Below are 16,116 nucleotides of genomic sequence, written 5' to 3' on the forward strand. Positions count from 1 at the left end.
TTTAACAAGATCTTACTATACTGCAATGTAAAAATGTCCAAGCTATAATAAAATATAGATCTCTTAGTATTATGCACATGAACTCTACCTCTTTCTGAACACACTATAAATTCACAGCCAGTGCTCAGGTTGCACAGTCTTTGGAATGTAAAAGGAACAACCCCTGCTCCAGAAAAAGAAATGTATGTGGAGGCCCTTGGCTCTTTCCAGATGATATTTCTTATGCCCATGGCCTATGAACAAGCTGATAGGAGTAAGAGTATACCTTGGCCTTGTGTGTCTCCACCTCTCCTATTATTATCACAGAAGGTAATTCTCAAACTGACTCATCCCACATATATTTGCATGTGAAATCTGACCCTGCAGTATAGAAGATGAAGCAAGGTTTACTCTAAAAATTAGCTCAAGTATTGATTTTTGAATGGCATTCTGCCATTGTCAGTTTCCTCTATAACATTAATCCCAAAACACTTCAAAATAAATCATGACTTTTGCTGGCAAAACAAGAGAATCTGAAGGATTTCTTTAAATAAAATGGTATTGATTTATTAATTGATTGTAGGTTAAAGTCAAGATCTGAGGATAAAAAGCTACAAATAATTGCTTTCTTCCTGGTAAGATACACACGATATTAAGAAAAGCCAGGAAAGGAGAACCTAGATTGAAAAGAGACACGGTTGAACAAATCCAGATAACTCACAGACTAAACTGTCAAAAATTGTACCATGGCAGGCTAAAATTGGGGGTACACTTGACTACATTTTCTGCCAAATCAAAAAAAAATATGTAAAAACAAACAAAACTCATATATATATATATTTTAAAACTAGCATACTTTGGGGAAGCTATGCTATAATGTTTTCCCATCTTGCTTCTGTGCAGACAGAATACTGATAAGCATTCAGCCACATGTCTGAAATGGTACAACTTGATTTAATTGTAAGAAGAGGACAAAGGAATTACCGGTAATGACAAAAGGGTTTAAGGGAAGTGGGATTTGAAGGAAAAGGAGAAAAAGATGGGGCCACTGTTCAGGAAATGAATTACAGAAAGGGAGACCAACTATAATAAACACACATATATAAATCCCCTCTCTCCAACAATAGAGTACATATGTAAAACCCTGAGACCATGGAACCTAGACAACTGAAACTTACTTGACAAACAAACTTATCAAGGGAAACTTAAATATTATTTTGCTTTTATAATGTATTAATTTTATTTAATTTAAATGTGTCTGAAGCACCTAAGGGTACACCAGTGGCCATGCATACTCTGCCTGAAAATCTTTTTGTATCAGATGAAGAGTAATTTCAAACACCAAAATGCTGGGAACTTCAATCTGTTATAATGTAACAGCTATTCAGTAAAAGAATAGCATTTTTACTCAAGGGACAGGGAAATACATACAACAGAAAACTGTTCAAATAGCTATAGGTTTCTCTTTACTGTAGAAGCCGAGAACTGAGTGTGCATGTTGCATTTTAAAACCCTTCTGAGCAGTGGGAAGTGTTGCAGTGAAATATGGAAATCTCCCCAAAGCCTCTCTACACTCTTATCTTACATAGACACTGACTTTTATCTTGGATGTGAAAGAAAAAATTGCAACTATTTCTCTAGCCAGCTGGAAAAATCTTAATCTTTCAAATGCCACACTCTTCAAGAATGAACAAAAATAGAAGTTAATGTCATATCTACAGGGCAAGTAAACTTAATGAGTTGTCCAATGCCACCATCTATCTGGAGGGGGACTTGTGACTGTCCTAAAGTTACTGGAATGAAACTCCCACAGTGATGTTTCACTGCCCAAGGCAGATATGAAAGAACTGCACACCAACAACATTTGCAAGGTTCAAGGCTATCCACTCTTAGTCTAGCTCCTAGTGTTCCCAAGGGACAGTTTCATCTGTTCTTCCTCTTGCTGCCAGAGGAGAAAAGATCCAGATTTTAAAAACCTTTCAGTCTTGTAGCTTTACTTTACAGTCCTGTAGCTTTTTTTATTCATGTGCTCTTTATTAGGGCTTTTTGTTTCTATATTTCAGTATATAAATATGAGAAGCTGAATCAGAAACCCTTAAACAAAATACCAGAAAACATGTTAACACAACTACGGATTGTTCTGCGATTAAAACAACCTTCTTATATAATTAGCTATAGGGTACAACTTACGTTTTTGCAGTAACATCCACATACTGTCCAGGGCGAAAGTGAGCTGCATAAAGCGGAGTACCTTAAAACAGATTGGGGCAGTGGAGAATGTAATTAAATAGAGCAAATGCATGGCAATTCAATCAATTAGCACAGTGACTACTAAGCATGAGGAGATAAGAAAATAAAGTGAACACCACTCAAGTTACTTGAAAATGCTGGGTGGTATTTTGCTCAATATTTAAGTCAACATAAGCAAGATTTAAAACCTTGTACATTTTGCAGTTCATATGATGATGGTTCCATTGTCACAACCACAAATGCCCCCTAGAACCCACCTTAAAACTGGGGCAGCTGCAGCAAACAAAAGAGTTCTGCAGCACTGGCAAGCAGGATGCTGAAGCATTAAGCATCCAGCCCTCTCTCACCAGAAACACACAGTGTGACAAGAAGGACATCATAGAGGGTTTAGAGATGAGATGAGGAAAGAGATCATTGCTATGTCTCCCATTCAGGATCTTGACACATGTACACTGTAGACCTCTGGGTGGTGGGAGTTCAAGGAGTCCATGAACCAGGTGCAAAAGAAACAATTTTTCCCCTCTGATTTCCTTCCTCTTATTTTGAAAACTGTCTTTATGAAATAAAATTATTTTGTCTTTGTATTATACTTTGATATAGCTGCTTTTATTTGCTGCTGCACAACTCTGCTACTGTGCTCTTGAAACTTCAAAATTGATTGGACATCAAAAATGACATCACTTTGCCATGTGGAAGAGCATTTCACAATTTCAATATCTTACTGTGAGGGCAAACAGCAGCATCCTTCTCCCTGAAAGTTTCCTGATTTCTGAGCAGAATTTTCTTGAAGGAGCTTTGGTGGCGCAGTGGTTAAATGCCTGTACTGCAGCCACTCACTCAAAACCACAAGGTTGCGAGTTCAAGACCAGCAAAAGGGCTCAAGCTCGACTCAGGCTTGCATCCTTCCAAAGTCGCTAAAATGAGTACCCAGATTGTTGGGGGCAAATTAGCTTACAGTTGTAAACCGCTTAGACACTGCTTAGGCGGTATGAAGCAATATATAAATTAAGCTTGTTTGGATTTCTGTTGCCTTCAGCCCCAAGTCTAGAGGAAAAGCCAAGGCATAAAGATTGTGATAAAAATATTGTCTTTATTAGGAAGTGGATAAAGGAAAATGTATAAACGAAGTGTATAAATTAAGAGCAACTGTGAATTCCACTGCAGCTAGAAAAAGAAGTGGGCAGTATGAAGTTCTTTCTAAGAGATGAGAGTTAAATGATGGCTTATTATGGTAAGTCATGATTTGTTGTGATATGCATGAATTACAGTAAGCCTTGCATTTGCCTGTCTAACACTAACCACAGTTAGTGTTAACCATAGTTTAATTTAGAAGGCATGCCAAGGGCCTCAAGCAGATGGGCACAATAAAGTGGCTGCAGCCACTCCGGTGCCATTCATGCTGGGGCCGCATTGACTGCATGCTTCCAGGCTGCCGCCACGATTTTCAATATGACCAGTAAAAGGAGCTTCCCCACCCCACTCCTTTTGTGGTCAGGTTTGGGCCACCTTAGGCAGCCACACGGTTTGGGGCATATGTTGTCCAAATGCTATGCCCCCAACACGACTCAATGGCAGACCTTTTGGCTCATCTTTTTTGGGCCATAGTTAGCTAAAAATGGAGGTGAAAGCTTTTCTTGGCCAGGTGGAAAATGAAATAATGAGTACTGCAGTTTGCTGCAGCTCATGCACCTCTTAACAGTTTAACCCAGTGCTGAGTATGACTAATTTTTTAACATGGGATGTAGCTGCCATAAGAAGCTAGCAATGAGTCATCCCTCATGATCACATCTAAGGGAAAGACAGAATTAAAAGACATCAAGTTCTAAACATTTTTCACGTTAGACTTTTTTTCTTCAGTCTTGTCGCTATAGCACAAAAGATTTACTTTAGTTGAAGTATGTCTAAAGGACATTGAAAGAAACAGACAAAGAAACAAAGAGGAAGAGAAATGTATTTGGAAATTATTCTACATAGGAAATAGGAATACAGGAAAAATTTTGGGCACACACTATCACTCACATCCAAAATACATTTTCTAATGAAGCTGTAGACTGATCCAGTCATACGGTTTTCATTTAGAATACTGGCTAAGATAGCAATAGTGTACATCAGGTTTCTCATTCAATACAGTTCTTGAAAAAAGGAAATGCACATACAGTACTATATAAATAATACACAAGAGACTACTGTCAGATGATTCTAAGTTGTTAATGCACATTTTCAAATTACAGGAAGAGATTAATGCTGGACAACAATCTAAAGAAATAATGAAAATGTTATGAGTCTCACATAAATTAATTAATTAATTAATTTGTTTTATTTATATACCGCTATTCCAAAGATCATAGCGGTGAACAGCAAGTCAGCTAATTAGCAAGTAAGCTAATTTGCCCCCAACAGTCTGGGTACTCATTTTAGCGACCTCGGAAGGATGCAAGCCTGAATCGAGCATGGGCCCTTTTACTGGTCTTGAACTCGCAACCTTGTGGTTTCGAGTGTATGGCTGCAGTACAGGCATTTAACCACTGCGCCACCATAAAAGAATTTCTTACAATGATCTGCAGTTTGGCCACAATATTATCTTTTTTACTGCATTGTATATTAAAATATGCACTCTTTTTTTTTTAAAAAAGGTTAACAGACATGTTGGAGGACAATAACAATAATTTCATCCTCCACTTGTCTATGGAAGACAAGTGGCTTTAATCCAGCCTTTTACATGCATGAGATTTGGTCTCCCCTCACGAAAGGATATTAAAACACGTCAGCCTTCTCAGTACTCCTCTGTAGAATGGCTTTGTTCTAACCAGAGAGAATATTATCCAAAATTATATTCACAGTCCTCCATTTTGCAAAGATTACCTGGCTTAATGATCGCATTTTCTGACACTCGGAATATTGAAGTTTTCTGCTTTGGAGGGACACCAACCGCTCTGTACATTTCCATTGCAGATTCTTGTTTCTGGGAGAAACACAGAAGGCTTAAGCACCTTTTACAATACTTTTAAATACCAGGCAAATTATTATTATTATTATTAACCTTTATTTATGAAGCACTGTAAATTTACACAGCGCTGTACATGCAATCTTTTTAGTTAGACAGTTCCCTGCCCTTGGGCCGCTGCTGTTTGCTCCATGAGGGAGCTGCAGCAGCCAAACCGCGCGACTCCCTTACGGAGCAAAAAAGGAGCGCGCAAATTGCGCTCCTTCCAGGAACCCGGAAGAGACGCCGCGAGTGCCAAAGCGTGCACTTGCGACGTCTCTTCTGGGTTTGGACGTGCAGACGCAGAGCGTCCGCTACGTCAAGACGGCGGCGCCCATCTGTATAGGGCGCTGCTATCTTGACGTATCAGTTACGCGCAAGGGGCAAGGCACGTCCGGAAGTGCCGCCTCTCACGCGTAATCGTGGCGTGAGGACGGCGCCTCTTAGGCCCATCTGTAACGTGCCTTAAAAACTCATTTTCAGTAAGTCTTATTACTAGGTAAGTATGTCTATGGAGAGCCAGTGGAGTGTTTACTAGGACACCAGTTTTCAAACCTCCGCCTGGCCATAGAAACTCACAGGGTGACCTTGGGTAGCACTCTCTCAATCTCAATGAAAGGCAATGGCAAGCAAACCTTGCCTTGAAAATCCTGTGATAGGGTCACCATAAGGTGGAAATGATTTACCACATTACTGCACTACCTGCTTATACTGCTGCTATTCCACTTTTACTGCTCTGGGCCTCCTGTTGCATTCTGAGCCCTATAGTTCAGTGAGGCTTAAGAGCTCTCTGGCTGAGACTTCTAAATGCCCCTGCTTAAAATGCAAATCCCAGAATGCTACAGGAGGCAGCCAGAGCTGTTAAAGTGGAATAGCAGCACTATAAGAGTGTAGCATGGTAACCTAGTTAAAGGCACACAACATCGTGTATCTGAATTTCTTTCTCACAAAGGTCTAGTTTTGTTTCTCCTGTAAATGGAAAGAGGTGTCAATTGGTTTTAATCAAAGCAAAGTGAATGTGTAGTTAGGACATATCTACACTGCATGCTTCATACTGAGTACTGGATTAATAGGTATAACCTCTCTTTCCAAGGGATCTGACTATCACAGGGATCTCCAGAAATAGCTGTATATACATAGAATGATATGCTGAGTTTTCTGATTTATCCTGGCTTTGTGTGAATGTGCTTTGATGCACACCACTTGTTCATGCTATTCTGTGCAAATGGATAAGACCAACCAGTAAGAAATGATTCTTCAAGACATAAAACACCAGAATTTTGGTTTGTTGCTACTCAATAAAGCAAACTTAAAAGAAAACAAAATCCAGAGTATGGTGTCAGTTTATAAACTGTGTCCTGTATATGGGTGATAAACTAGGATTCGGAATTCAGACATTACAATAAGCTGTTGCTTCCTGGATAGTTTTCCCAGCACTCTGCTCATTCAGGGCAAGCCAGAAATCTTGGCTTAATGTGAATTCTCAGCACTTTCCCTGGCTTACAGTTACTATGATCTTTCAAGAGAAATACTTTTTTATGTGTGAAAATGGTTATGAATTAGTTAGCTTCTGCTTTCTGTGTATAAATACACCTTAATTCTCTGTATAGAAATCTGGCAGTCAGAGAGACTGAGACTACTTCAGGTGAATTCTATGTCTATCAATTATGGATTACAGTGGAACCATACAAGATCCTACTACCAGATAAACGTTTTATAAGCTTATCTACCAATGTTTATCCAATAAGCTTAAAGGCTGAGTAGGATTTCAATCCAGGTTTACATTGGCTCTGTCCAAATTCTATCCAATACATGACACGGAAAGCTGCCTTACTCTGATATAAAGCTAAATCAAAATTTATTATTACAAGAATGAACCTATATAAGCGTCTCCCATCCAACCTGGCCAAGAGAGGAATCTGGAAGCTTTTCAACCCATTTTTATAAAGTAAAGCAAGTTAAGCATAACATCTAAAACTGTACAAAAGTCAGTTAGTATTAACTGTAGTTGGTAACTGTTTTCAAAGCTGGTGTGATTTAGTAAAATATGGTTAACAACAGTTTTAGGAATCATACATATAATAAAAAACAGAAGTGAAAACATCTAGTCTCTAGCTGATCAGGCTTATTGTTATAAGTCTAAATTACATTTATGTGTGAATAAAGCCTAGTGTTATTTATGTACATTATAAAATGGTTGTATAATATATACAGTATTTCTGTAAGACTTAATTTTGTGAAAAGATTCTTGTTGGCTTTTAAGTGGGCTCTAAAGAACTTTTCACTCCAGGCAGTTTTTGAATAATTTATTTATACAGCATCCTCAATGAACTATGTATACTGCTCTGGTGATATAATCATTTGTTCTGCTGCCCTTATTTGAATGTTGCTTTTATTGGTGGGTTTTTTAATCTACTGTATTAATATGTGGTCATCGTTTCTTTATTATTATGTTTTCTTTTAACAACAGTAATTTAATGTTGTTTTTGTATACTCTTCCTATGTTGTTTTATTGATTACTATAAACCAATGTGGCAGGATGACCTCCCCTGAGCAATGGTTTAAAAAGCCACAAAAATACTATATAAGTAACACAACACACAATCAAAATATGAATATATAATTGTAAATAGATAGGGTCAGCATATGTTGAAAATGACTGGAAAGCAAACAACAGAGGTCCGAAGTTCCTATCTTACAGGAATTCCAATGAGCTACCGATCTGTATTATGTCAATTAAAATATTTAAAAATCCACTAATGTGGAAAGTCTGAGTAAAATAAAGTACAAAGTACTCCAAAGTCAGGAAAAAAATTGTGAATTCTTTCACGTTCTCAATTTTAATTGAATATACCAGAAACACTGTAATCCTTGATAAAAGGTGCTTTTATCATTAACCAAATGCAGAAAAAAGTTTATAAATGGCTTACAGTGGATTAATTTGGAAACTGTCCTTGAGTTTCCCTCTCAACATATTAACTAAATGGAAGCTAAATGAAAGAAAACTGAAAATAGAATAAGCTGTATAGCTGAATTTTGTGCTTTAAATGGATCCCCCCAGAAAGCAATTTATGTGACTGACAGCAGCGACACACTTGGATAATCACCATCTGTAAGGTGGTTGGTGTTGCAGAAGTCACTGTGATTTTCTTTTTCCCAAAGAAAATGCACACCTGAACTTTTGAATGAATTCATGAGGACAATTTTAAAGTTATATAGCATCACACAAAATTTAGTACTAATGGCACTGTACATCAGTTGGATAATATTAGACAATGTTCACAATTCTCTGTGAGAAGACATAGGCTAAAATTGCTTTTAACAGACACAGTTTAAAGATTCTTATATATATCCTACCCTAAGTATATTTTCTTAGATTAAGTTCTAGTATGATCAATAGAATGTACCTTCAAAAATGTATACAGGAGTTTACAGATAGGGCTGTTTAGGTTTAGCAAAAAAGTTCAGCTGGCACTGTAAATTGGGAGTCCAACCGACTGTAGTCTTTGTGAAGGACACCGGTTCAATGAATACATCTGAAGAAGGAGATGGGACCCAATCAACCCGGACCTTCAAAGCTCTCCTCAGGCCCTCATCACACCCTTCCTTCTACACCATCATCATAGTTTACATAGACTACTGTATATACTAAAATGTACATTGAACATATTCTAAGTATATCTGTCTGATGACCATCTTGTCAAAATAAGCCAATTTCAACTTAAGGCAGATCTTGGCAAAATTATCTTTTGGACTACAACTCTGCTGGAGTAATTTTTCCAAGCTCTGACATCTTCACAATCATACACCATTTCTCCAGAGGGATAGGATCTATCTTCCACTTACACTACAGACTCTGCCACATGTAGCATATGGTAATTTAAGAGTGAAATTTAATCTCTGGCTGTTGTCAACAGGGACCTGAAGACTCCAGGTATTAAATATAGATCCCATCTAACAAGACAGCTATTGGCAGCTATTTAGGGCACAATTATTTCAGCTGAATCTCCTGCATTTTCAGGCATTTCCACAAACTGTGACAACAGAAAAGTTAACTAATGTCTGCAAGATGCACATCTTGGACATCTGGCAGATCCTGCTGTACTGAGGCAAGAGATAATATTATGTGATTGAGCCTGTCACTTATGATCCACCTGTTTAGAAAAGCATGTAACAACCTCAAGCTATTCCCTCCTCCCAATTGTTGGGAAAATATTGGAAAATCATTAATTCTGAGACTGAAGCTAGTTATTCAAACTGGAGCACCCTTGCATCTGAAAATTTAAGGATTTCCCCCCATATATGCTTGCTGTCTTCAAAATAAGTAATGAACAATAAAGAGATAAAGTAATGTTTTCATGCTGATAAAACTGGATATTCAATTTGCAAAGAAAATAGATGCTAAAATATAGGCAAAATAACCTATTTAGAATTAACAAAGAACTGTATATTAACTCACCGATGGACCACTTTCTCCTGTTCTTGCTAATACCAGTTTTGTCCAAAGTAAAATGTAACAAGCTATATATTGTAACTGCACAATACTGAGAAACCTAGTAACAATTTATTTTCCTTGCTACTAAAGGGATGTGAGAATAATAGTGTAGTGTCCATGTCAATTATTTACTAAACACATTTGCACTTCACACTTCTTCCCTAGAATTTAGAAAGGCTTGTTCTCTACTGCTTCAGAGGGTAGGAGACCCAGGTCTAATGATTTTACATTACAGGAGCATAGGTTTCAATTTAACATTAGAAAAAAAAACTCTTGACAGTAAGAGTGGTTCAGCAATGGAACCAGTTGCCTAGAGCAGCAGTTCCCAACCTGGGCACCGAGGATACACTTCCCACGTGCTCTGCGGCTGCTCCAAGAAAATGAAAGAAATAAAAATTAAATGAAATCAAAGAATAAGACCCCCCCCCCCATGTAACACTAGTCCTGAACACCATTAACTTTTTAAGACATAGGGTAGGCCTCTAAGGGGCTCCGTCATAAAAATTGAGTCTAAAAGGGGTTCTGTGAGGTTGGGGACTCCTGGCTTAGTGAGAAGGTGGGATCCTTCTCTGGAAATCTTCGAAAAGCTGCTTAGATGGAGATCCTGCACTCCTGAACAACTCAATGACCCATGGGGCCTCTTCCAACTCTATGAAGGCACATGGAGATATCTCATTTTATAAAGAAAAATCCAGATAAGTAGGCACAAACTGGAATTCATGGCTAGATACAGATTGGCATCCACAAATCCTCTAAATACTTTGAAGGCATCAGACCCCACCCGATCTCAGAAGTGAATCTGAATCAGGCCTGGTTAGTACTTGGCAGGAGTATTGCCAAGAAATGCCAGATGTTGTGGGCCATATTTCAAAGGCAGTGGTGAACCACCTCTGAATGTTGCCTGAGAAACTCCCATGAAATTCATAAAGTTGCATATGTGAACAAGTGACTTGAAGGCATGCTGAATCCTAAGTCTATACCCCAAGCCCTTTGTCCACTACTTGCTATCAATTAACTAATATGAAAGAATGTGGGATCAGAATGCAATACCATGTTACATGTTTTATAAATTTCTGAGCCAAGAGAAAAAGAGTGTGACAGAAGAGAGACCAATAATACTATGTAAAAAATGTACTCCAAACAACAACAACAACAACAACAACAACAACTGTACATTGTGGTTTTATATTACCTCTACTATCACCCTATTAGAAAATCCCACAAGCAAGACATGAGCACAATAGCACTGTCCCACTCATGAAGTGCTGTAGTATGGGGGATGAAGTCGGACAAACAACAACCCTATGAGATAAGACTGCCACCAAATCTTTCATCCAACTCAGATTCCTACAGCTCACCGCACATCCCTGGATTCTAATGCTACAAAGAACAAAACTCTGCACTGTTTTGAGTTCCAGGCCAAGATATATAAGCAATGTTCAATAGCAACAGAGGCTCCTTCTAATAATACCCACAAACACATTATAAAGAGGTAGGTTTATTTATAAAGGTAGAAAACCTTGTGATGGGTTCATCTTAGGATTGCCTTAAGTTGGAAACAATTTGAAGGCACAACAACAACAACAATTAGGAAAGAACATACACATAACCATTCAGGAATACTTTTTATATACCTGGCAGCAATAAAGATGCACACAACTCTGAATACATACTAAAAGCACAGACAAAGGCAGAACCTCAAACGTGTAAAGACTTGCATTAAAACTCAGGTCAGAGTCAAGAAAAGAGGGAGATGTGAGGCCAAAAACTCAAAGAAACTAAATCCAATCTGGCAGCAAATCTCAGCATGCAAATCAGGACCCATAAAAATCAAATCATTCTGTCAAACATACTGATTCCCACCAGAACTCAGATGAAGTACTTTTCTCTAACAAGCAGGTCTCTGAGTAACCTTAAAAAATGCAAAACATTTGTGCACTGGTGCTTTGACAATTCTAGGTGATCTCTAGATGTTAGAAAACAGACCCCGTAAGAGGACACAGAAGAGAAAATGAAGGTTTCTTATTACCTCACACAACTCCTCAATCATCTAGGATGCACAGATATACCGCCTTGACTAGGTAAAGGTAATATACTGTATAGCTATTGTCACTAGTAGCCACTGGTGGCTTTATTCTTCAGGACATTTTCTAATTCCTTTTCAGAACTATCCGGTTTGGTACTCATCATTAAATCTTTTAAGAGATTATAGCAAAGGGGGAAAGTTAATTCCTTTTTTTCACTGGGAAGGCAATAGCAAACCTTTGCTGAACAAATCCTGTCAAGAAAACCCCACAGCAGGTTTGCATTAGGGTTACCTTACGTGCAAACAATTTGAAGGCACACAACAACAAACCTCACCCTAATTTTAATAGGAATGTATTGAAGAGAGACATTTAATAAAAACTGGTAAAAAAGCAATGTAATACACTTACATAAAACTGAGATACATTTTTCCCTCCAACAATCAGAGCAGGGCATTTCCCATCAAATTCTTCCTTTGGTATGTGCCGTATCACATGGCAGTCTTGAACCTTCAAAAGATGAATCAGGATAATAACAAGTTCTAAAAACTTAAATACTTTAGTCAAGGAACAAAATATTTAATTGTTAGATGTTACTGAACAATACATAAACCATAAGATGTCAAACATCAGTAACCACAATCTCCATCCCAGTAACCACATGCATACTACAGGGGTGGGCAGGGGGAGAAAGGACAAAAAAGCAGCAACACTGAAGGTTGTTTCTAACAGAAGGCAGATACAATAAAGATGGCGTAGAGATGGGGGAAAGCTGTAATAGAGATGGGACAGTGCACAGAGGGGTAGAGAGAGACAACTGAATAGTTTTGGGGAGCTGTGAATGCTCAAATAGTTCAGAGATTAATGCTTAATCTGATTCTGTATTAATAAACGTCTGCTTGTTAATTCTTTGTTTTTCAATTGTCTGGCTGTTCTTATTAGGTTAAATAGTGGTTAAATATTTTAGGTTAAATAGAACCCACTGAACGACATAACCACAAATCCATATAGGGATCTTTTTGAGGGCAAAGTACCTGATCAAGGGAGGGCTCTTAAAAGGAAAAAAAGGGCAAGGTGAGTGACAGGAGTCCAATGGTTTGGAACTGTGGGGCTATCCTGGAGAGAAACACCAGCTTGGATCTAGAAAGCAGACTTGTTTGAACTTTGCTTTAACATTCTGTTTTTCAATTGTAGATCTGCCTTACCTGAAGTAGTGTGACAGCCATTTTTTCACCCTTCTTGGTCCACAATGGCATCATTCCTAATTTTACTGCAATAACACCAACCCTTCTGGAACCTATATGTAACAGTCAAAGGAGGAGAATGTGACATCTTAATTCCCACGTGTTTAAATGTTTACCTCCTACTTACGAATAACAGAATGCACTTTAAAAACACTTGGTTGCATCAATATGCTGTAGGCAGAAAAATACTGCCAAATGAGTAAACAGCCCTGATCCCCACTCTTTGGGCCTATGTACATGCTTTTAGAAGAAAAAAACCTTGTGCACACCTTTTGTATTTCCATCCAGCCTTTCAAACAGCATTTGTGAGTTTGGAGCTAGTGTTCCTTGGATTGGGGCTGATGATGGTGGGGAAAAAAGCTAGGTAGGATGCAAGAGGTATGTACAGGCGTACCAACTCTCACACTTGGATGCTTGACTACAACTTGGCAGATCAAGTTCCAGTTTCTTGCTGAGCCATGTACCTCACTTGGTCATCTTTGGTCAGTAATTACACTGTCCTCTTTACCACCTCAGCTACAGGGTAGAATCAGGGTGTTGTAAAACAGGAATGGGCAACTGTGGAAGTCTTGGTGACCCGCATTAGCCCCACAGAAGACCTTGGAGGACCACAACCCTTCACCACATCTGCTTCTGCCAATTTTAAAAAAAAATTGGGGGTGCAGGGGGTGCATTTTCATCATACCTTGGGGCCTTCCTGGGCCATTTCAGATCCAGGAGAAACTTTAAAAAAAACAGGAAATGAGTGCAAGTCACTTCCTGTTTACTGTGTTGCAAAAAAGGCCTCTCCTGGTACAGAAATGTGTTGGAAATGCACAGCATGTGTCCAACATCCACGAGAGAATATTTGGGGACATTTTGCAGAAAACAATTTTTCAGTTGGACCAAAGCCCACAGCTGCTATAGTGTGTTAGACTGGGCTTTGGAAGATCCAAATTCTAGTCTCCATTTAGCCATGAAATCCACGATGTCAGCATGAACCAGTCATTGTCTTAGTCTCCCCTATCTCACACGTTTGTTGTCAGAGTAATGTGATGTAGAATATAACCATGAGCCCACTGTAGGAAAAGAAGGAGATAAACATAATTAATGAACATTAGCTGGCCAATATGCTGAATCCTGGTACAGAAATGTATACGCCGGGGCATGTTTTGGAGGTGAGTGCATGTTAAATGGAACAAAATTCCAATGTACCCACAACGGACCCACAATGTATTGGGTCAAACACTTTGATTTTAAACAGCTAAATAACAAAAGAATCAAACTACAATATCAAGTACTGTTCAACACCGAACTTTGCTTTAGCTTCTGATTTCAGTATATACAAACCTGACTGCCATGGGTGCAAAGGCCAAGGTTCATCTTTCAGTGGACAAAGTTTACTGGCTGTTTGAGCTTTGTATTCTTCTGTTACCAATTTTTTAAGAAACTGGACATTCTCTTTTGAAAGGTGCTCATCCCACCATGTGACATTGTTATTAATGTGTCTTAATATGACCCAGCATGGACCCCTATGAAACAGAAAAGAAGGATAATTGAGAAAATAAGATGCACTGTCACATTTCTAAATTTTCAGTTCTACAACCCTGACCATTATTTTAATATACCAACATCAAATGACCTTTTGTTGTTAAGGTACAAAATAGCTATTTATCCTGAGGCCTATTGAGAATATGATTTCCTTTTTTATCTCTAAGAAAGCTGGGGTCTTTTTTTATTAGTCCAACTGTTTTCATTGTTTACAATATTTTAGGCTATTTGTAAAGTGACTTAACCAATATCTCAACTGATAGCCGTGAAAAAGAGTTCTTAAGGTGCCAGGTGTATAATTATTAAGCACAATGATTTGACTTCTAGTACTCCTCAAAGTAAATATCGCACATTAACAGCCCATTAGAAATGGAACGCAACACAGAATTATACGCATCTTACGGACCTCTTGTGTTACATGCTAACAGTGCTTACCAAAGAGTGTGGGCATTGGGCATTGAAGGAGAGGAAATGGCTGCATGATCCCCAACTGCTGTAGACCATTATTACAGGTTAAGAATAAAGTGGTGAGGGGAGGGAAACTACATATGAGCCAGTAAGGAGGACTAGTAATGGATCTGCATTTAGCAAATGCCTCTCCAGCCCCAAATGGAAGATGGCATCCCTCCTCCACTTAGTCCAAGAAGAGTTACCAGATGTCCTCCTTTTCCAGGACGTGTCCTACCTTTTGACTTTCTGTCTAAACATTGACATACTGTATTACACTGCTATAACACTAGTATTCCACTTTAACTGCCTCTTAGGCGTTATCAAACTACAAATCCCAGAATTCCACAGGAGGCAGGAACAGCAGTCACAGTGGAATATTAGTGCTATAACAGTGTAATGTGATAGCCTTCCAGGAGGAATTCCAAAATGCCCTCCATTTTCAGCATGAATGTTTACTTATATTAGTGTTTTTCGTTTTTATATGGTAATGCCCTTACGTTTTCCTTGGCTGTCCTACATTTAGCGGCGCTTTGTCCTCCTTTGAGGTGAAGACACCTGGGGTTACTAAGGGATCCAGTGGCTCCGCTCGGGTGCCCCCAACAACTACATTTCCCAGAATTCCACAGCACGGCGCCGTGCCCCCCCGTTAAAGCACTCTCAAAACGCATTATAGATGCAGCCCCACGGACATAAATCCAAGCGCACCATCGGTTCACCTACCGTCTCCTCGGTCCTGCAGCCTCAGGAACGGCAGCGAGGGCCCCTCTGGACAGGAGGCGCGACCCCAGGCGACACAACAGCCCCGCGGCCGCCATGACAGCCTTTTCGCGTCGCTACGGGGGAAACAAATCCGCCCGTCCGTCCGGAAATGGCTTCCCTCACAGCCCTCGAACGAACGTTCCGGGCACAATTAGTTCCTACCAGTCCCGCCTGAGCTTCTAAGCGACAGCGTTTCCTCGGTTAACATCTCCAGCCAATCAGAGAGAGACTTCTCTTCGTTCCGCCCCGCCCCCACTTTAGGAGCGGCTGCTCTTTTTCTGTCGCAAGATGGCGGCCGGGCTGCGCATGCGCGGTCAGGGTGGCGGGAAGGGGTTTCCAGAGGGAAAATTCCCTGAGTCTTTTTGGCTATCTAGGGATAAAGTATGAGGGAACGACACTTGT

General features: G+C 39.3%; 1 protein-coding gene across 1 annotated transcript in view; it reads right to left on the reverse strand.

Moving 5' to 3' along the window:
• Positions 1-15,910, reverse strand: part of MRPL3 (mitochondrial ribosomal protein L3) — a 28,703-nt gene extending 12,793 nt beyond the window's left edge. The window contains exons 1-6 of the mRNA XM_042475789.1: positions 15,676-15,910; positions 14,305-14,486; positions 12,937-13,028; positions 12,143-12,241; positions 5,092-5,191; positions 2,170-2,230 (exon numbers count right to left, since the gene is read on the reverse strand). Of these exons, the coding sequence (XP_042331723.1) occupies positions 2,170-2,230; positions 5,092-5,191; positions 12,143-12,241; positions 12,937-13,028; positions 14,305-14,486; positions 15,676-15,770 (629 nt within the window). The 5' untranslated portion in view covers positions 15,771-15,910. The remainder of the gene's footprint in view (positions 1-2,169; positions 2,231-5,091; positions 5,192-12,142; positions 12,242-12,936; positions 13,029-14,304; positions 14,487-15,675) is intronic.
• Between the last annotated feature and the right edge of the window lie 206 nt (positions 15,911-16,116).

The sequence above is a fragment of the Sceloporus undulatus genome, chromosome 6 (assembly GCF_019175285.1).
Source record: "Sceloporus undulatus isolate JIND9_A2432 ecotype Alabama chromosome 6, SceUnd_v1.1, whole genome shotgun sequence".
Classification (NCBI taxonomy): Eukaryota; Metazoa; Chordata; class Lepidosauria; order Squamata; family Phrynosomatidae; genus Sceloporus; species Sceloporus undulatus.